This window comes from Vicugna pacos, chromosome 2 (assembly GCF_048564905.1).
Source record: "Vicugna pacos chromosome 2, VicPac4, whole genome shotgun sequence".
NCBI classification, from domain to species: Eukaryota; Metazoa; Chordata; class Mammalia; order Artiodactyla; family Camelidae; genus Vicugna; species Vicugna pacos.
The window spans coordinates 16,503,981-16,509,012 of record NC_132988.1 but is presented as its reverse complement, the minus strand read 5'-3'; the positions used below and the strand labels follow the sequence as shown (position 1 = coordinate 16,509,012).

The 5,032-nt window shown below is 39.1% G+C and overlaps 1 protein-coding gene and 1 long non-coding RNA gene across 18 annotated transcripts in view; one reads left to right on the top strand and one right to left on the bottom strand.

Moving 5' to 3' along the window:
- ARHGAP10 (Rho GTPase activating protein 10) overlaps positions 1–5,032 on the top strand; it is a 301,281-nt gene that overhangs the window by 187,466 nt on the left and 108,783 nt on the right. For all 16 annotated transcript variants that reach the window (XM_072975997.1, XM_072976004.1, XM_072975925.1 and 13 more), the window contains one exon: positions 1,118–1,176. In XM_072975997.1, the coding sequence (XP_072832098.1) occupies positions 1,118–1,176 (59 nt within the window). The remainder of the gene's footprint in view (positions 1–1,117; positions 1,177–5,032) is intronic.
- LOC140701062 (uncharacterized) lies at positions 2,010–4,145 on the bottom strand. Of its 2 annotated transcripts, none has more exons than XR_012079833.1 (2): positions 4,077–4,145; positions 2,010–3,688 (listed from the first exon to the last, which is right to left on the bottom strand). It is a non-coding gene; the product is annotated as an uncharacterized lncRNA (long non-coding RNA). The 2 variants fall into 2 exon arrangements; XR_012079830.1 differs by having other exon boundaries at positions 3,825–4,118.

Here is a 5,032-nt window from a genome sequence, read left to right as displayed (position 1 = left end):
TCCATTTGTTTTGTCAGTTACCGAGACACCGAGGTATTTACGTCTACCGCCATAGTTACGGATTTCTCCTCACAGTTCCATCAATTTTTGTTTCGTGTATTTTGAAGATCCTGTTACTAGACCCATAAATATGTAGGACTGTTACACTTTCTTGATGAATTGACCTCTTTATCAGTATGAAATGACCTCCTTTAGCCCTGGCATTTTTCTTCGCTTTTGCATATGTTTTTAATATTTTTTTGTGTGTATCTTTGATTTTTTTTTTTAAGCATTTGAAGAGGAATTTCTGGGCTTCATGATTTAAAGCTTTTAAAAGTGTTTATCTTTTATCTTGCCAAACTGCCCTCAAGAAAGGCTGTACAGGTTGCTACTTGTCTTAGTGTTCTTTACATGTTTGGAGTTTGCAGATCTGGTCTTTTTAAAACTTAATATGTATAAATGTTGACTGAACTGTAACATTCTGTTGACTGTAGGATAAAATCTACTATTTATGTAATCTGTTTTGTAGAAAATTAAAAGGATGTGAGTGTTTTTAAAGTTATTATCAATTTTATTTCATATCTCTATTGTTTCATAGGCATGATTCAAAATTGGATATTGTATTTTTATAATAGAGTTGTAAGAGGAGAAGATTTGATTTCTTTAAATATGTTTACTCTTTTCTATTTTTTTTGGCATCTCCAATTAATATCCCAGAGATGATTTTCAAAATTGTATGCTTATAGTATTATAACATGTATTAATATAATGCTTATATTATGTATATTATATTGGCTGGATAGAATGTTTGACTCTAAATAATATGTGGAAGGAAGTTTTGGATATGAAATCAGATGTTTGTAAAGGTACTTTCTGAGATTAAATGTGAAATGCTATTTGCTAGACAGGGATTGATGGCTGCTTAAGCTTTGATATGCCTGGTGCAGATAACACTTACTAAAGGGGTTCATTTGAATGATGTATCTTCTTTGATATGTAAAAATGTATCTCCTAGGGAAGTTCTGCACATTAACCAAGAAATGCACGACATATTTCATATCCTTTTATCAAAAATGAACATGAGAGAGATGACCTGTTCGTATTTGTTCAGTAATTCTCAGCTGTCTTTTTCCTACAGGAGTCTTCCTGAGCCGCTTATGACCTATGAGTTACATGGTGATTTCATTGTTCCAGCCAGTGAGTATTGTATAGAGGCGATAGAAGCCCTTTGGTGGCTGGTAGCGGGTATAAACTCAAATGTCCACATGAAAAATTTATCTTTATGTTGCTGTAGTCTGTGTTAAAAATGAAAATCACTTTAGGAGGTGTTTGGGTTTTCCCCCCCTGGTTTTAGAAGATGAAAAAAGGGACAATTAATATATTCATTCATTCATTCATTGCCTACTGTGTGCTAGTCACTGGTAGGTAATGAATATATCGGCCACGACAGGATTTCCGCCCCCAGAAGCCAGGTTTCTAGCAAGTCTTGGGGCAGATATGCCTCTCACTATAGTGTAATATATATAATCACCAAAATGCTGTGGGAACACAGAAGGACTTAACTTGCAGATTGTTGGGGAGATTAGCAGATTTGGAGAGATTAGCAGGTTGGAAATGGCTTCCCATTGAAAGATACTTAGATGGAAATTGCAGGCAGAAGGACTATTGTGAGCTAGACACCCACACAGTATTTGATAGAGAGTGAATTATATGTGATAAATGCTAAATGAAAAAGGCTTATAGTTGGTAGAAATTCAATTTGGGATTAAATCTTGTGTGAGTCATACTCATTTGAATTTTTCTTATTTTCTTTCTATTATACACCTTGGTTTTTGTATTTGACACATGGTGTTTATTATTTATTTATTTATTTATTTATTTTTTCTGGTTTACTATTTATTTATTTATTGAAGAACAGTCAGTTACAATGTGTCAGTTATGACACATGGTGTTTAATCACTGTAGTCTTCTGAAATACTCTGACGTTTGGTATTTAATAGTCATGGAAATGAAGGTTGAGACACGTTAAGTAACTTGCCAGATTATAGAGATCTTTATTTCAAATTCAAAACCCCAGTTCCACTGGCTAAAACCTGCAGTATTGGTTTTCACAGGTGCACTGACAGTAGCTGTAATTGTATTTTCATTTCCTTTTTATTTTTTTCCCTTGGATGTATTCCATAGTTTAATCTGTTGGAAAACTTAGAGCAGTCCCTTTGGGTCCTGTGTTACTGCTGCCTGAACATCGCTGTAAATGTTACCTTCTTGTGAGGTCCTCGCTCCAGCCAGTGTAAAGGTTCCCGGGGGTTTGCAGAAAGAGGCCATGGGTAGGCCCAGTTGGACTATCCATATAAAACGGGCTTTTGGAAAAGGCAGAAACATGGTTCTGTTCGCTTTTGTTTTCACGTGGAAGAGGATTTTTTTTTTTTTTAAAGGGAATTTGTGCCATCAGGGAAGTCAGGGAAAGTTTTCTTGGCAAAAACTCAAGCAAACGCTTAGTTGTTTTGATTTCTTCCCTGTGGCATTTTTGGCAAAGTGGGGAAAGAGAAATTAAAGTCGAGCTGGAGGACAATTGTTTCATGTTGTTTGCCTCAGAGACTGGAAAAAGCAGAAGAGTGCCAATTTTAATCTAGAATCCTCTGAGAATTGGAGAAAGATAAAGTGATTATGGAATGAAGTTTTAAATTACCCCGAGTTAGTATCTTGATCGCGCCAGAGAACCGAAGCCAGGGTGCTGGAAATTTGAACACCGACGTGTTTTTACCAGATGAGGGCTTCCTCAGAGGTCGAGACCTATAGGTGGTAACGGAGTCCGCAGGGAGGGGAGGTGGGTTGAAGGAGTTTGTGGAGGCTCTCCTTGAGCAACGTGGAAGAAGCATGTTTAAATAGGAAAAGGATCGTTACCTCCTATACCAGTACCTTGTGTTTGCTCCCTGGCTTTGGAGGGATCTATATGGTCTTCACAATGATTGGAATAACAGGCCTGTTCCAGAGAGATACTGTGGCTTCTGTAATTGTTGGCGGGTATTTGCACCTAAGTGGAGTTGCGGTTGGCGTGGGACCTGTCGGCGCATACCTTATTTAGTGGGGAAAAACGTCCATATATTAGATGAGTGTTATTTTAGTGGCCAGCATTTCCAGAGTAGACTTTAATTTCTTGTTTGACTCTCTCGTGAACGCCCTTTTCTGTGCTCCTGGGGCCTCTCTTAGGAAAGAGTGTGGGAGCAGATCCTCTAATCTTTTGCACGTGTCCTTTCAAGGTTTGAATAAAGCAGTTACAGAAATCAGGTGGTCAGAACTAGTCTCCCCTTGAATACTGTTGGAAAATTGGGATTGTGGCGAAGCTATCATTTTCCATTAACAATGGGGCAGAGATTACCTTGTTTTAGCTGAATGTCTTAGCTGAGCTGACTGCTAAAATTACCGAGCATCACCATTCTCTTGTTACCGCCTCTCACACCAGCATGGAGACTAATTTTTGATTCTTTTCAGTCGCGTGCGGTAGTTTCCATCTGTTCCGTGGTGTTGAGATTGTCTCTCCTCCTCTCCCTGCTGAGGGTTCTGACAGTTTCTCCTGGGTACGTTCACTTTTTCCTATCAGTTTCCTTCTTGCAGAGTTCTGTTGAGAACCTGTGAGTTAAGTCTGGAGTCTTTGATACAAATACAAATTTTTTCTTCGCTGTCACCACAGAAGGCAAACATTTTTCTTCTTCATTCGTAAAAAAAAAAAAAAAAGAAAAAGAAAAAAAACCTTACTGTTCAATGTGGAATGCAATGAGAAATTAAAATAATAAACTTTTTCATTTGCGGAAGTTAATTTAAAATTGCTAAAAGAAACCAGAGACCATGTGTCTAGGACAGTCTCTCCTCTGTGTCTCCTGGACTCTCACACACAATACTTCACTTCTGGTCACCAAATGTGTGGGGTTTCCCCTCCACCAACCAATTCTGTGATGCCAGGTGAGCATTCTACAGTTGGATTCAGTTCTGTTTCTATCTACTTAGAGTTAACAGCTGATCCCACAAGTGAAGGACTTGGTCCTACAAGACCCCCTCACTTCAGACCCTAGTCCTAGGTCATCCCTGGTACATCTTACTGCCTGGCTAGAAATCAGCATTCTGATAACCCTCATGTTGGATGTGAGAATTTGCTTGAGTGGTTCACAGAACTCAGGGAAACACAGAAGTCCGTTTACCAGCTTATGATATAATAAAGGATCTGATAAAGGATACCAAGGAACAGTCAGATACATAGGGCAAGGTACAGAAGTGTCCTGAGTGCAGGAGCTTTTGTCCCTGTGAAGACCTCCCAGTATGGGTATGTTCATCCCCTTGGAAGCTCTCCAGACCCCATACTCTTGGGATTTTTATGAAGGCTTCATGTAGGCATGATGGATTATTGGTTCCATTTCTAGCCTCTCTCCCCTCTCCAGAGAATGATGGGTGGACCTGAAAATTCTCAGCTTCTAAGCATGACTTGGTCTCTCCAGTGACCAGCCAAGGAGCCCACCCAAAGTTGCTCCATTAAAACAAAAGGTGTTCTTATCAACCTCCAAATTCCAAGGGACTTAAGAGCTCGATGTCAGACGATCCTATCACTCAGGAGATTACAGAGCTTCTGGGAGCTTTGTGTCTGGCACTAAAAATATTAGAACAAAAGATTTTCTGAGTGCTTGCTTCCCTGTACAAGAGTTTTAGGAGCTCTGTGTCAGGAACTGAGGGCAGAGACCAATATATATATGTTTCCTATTATTTCACAACATCCATCTTGTAAGATAAATTAATGGGCTTTTAGTATAGAAGTTTGTAGGATGAAAATACACTTTGCTTGGACTACACAGGACTGCAGAAGATTGTGTCCACCTGGGGAAGGTTTGTAGGCATCTACCTGGATATGTGACTGCATGATGTTTATTACCTTCGAGAATGTTGTGGTCCATGGTGTGTGTTTCAGCCTTTCAGGCTCAGAGTCCTTGATACATATCATATTGGTAAGATTTGGACCCAAGATTCGAGGTTAGATGCGTGTTAAACTAAGTTTGAGAATGGCAGC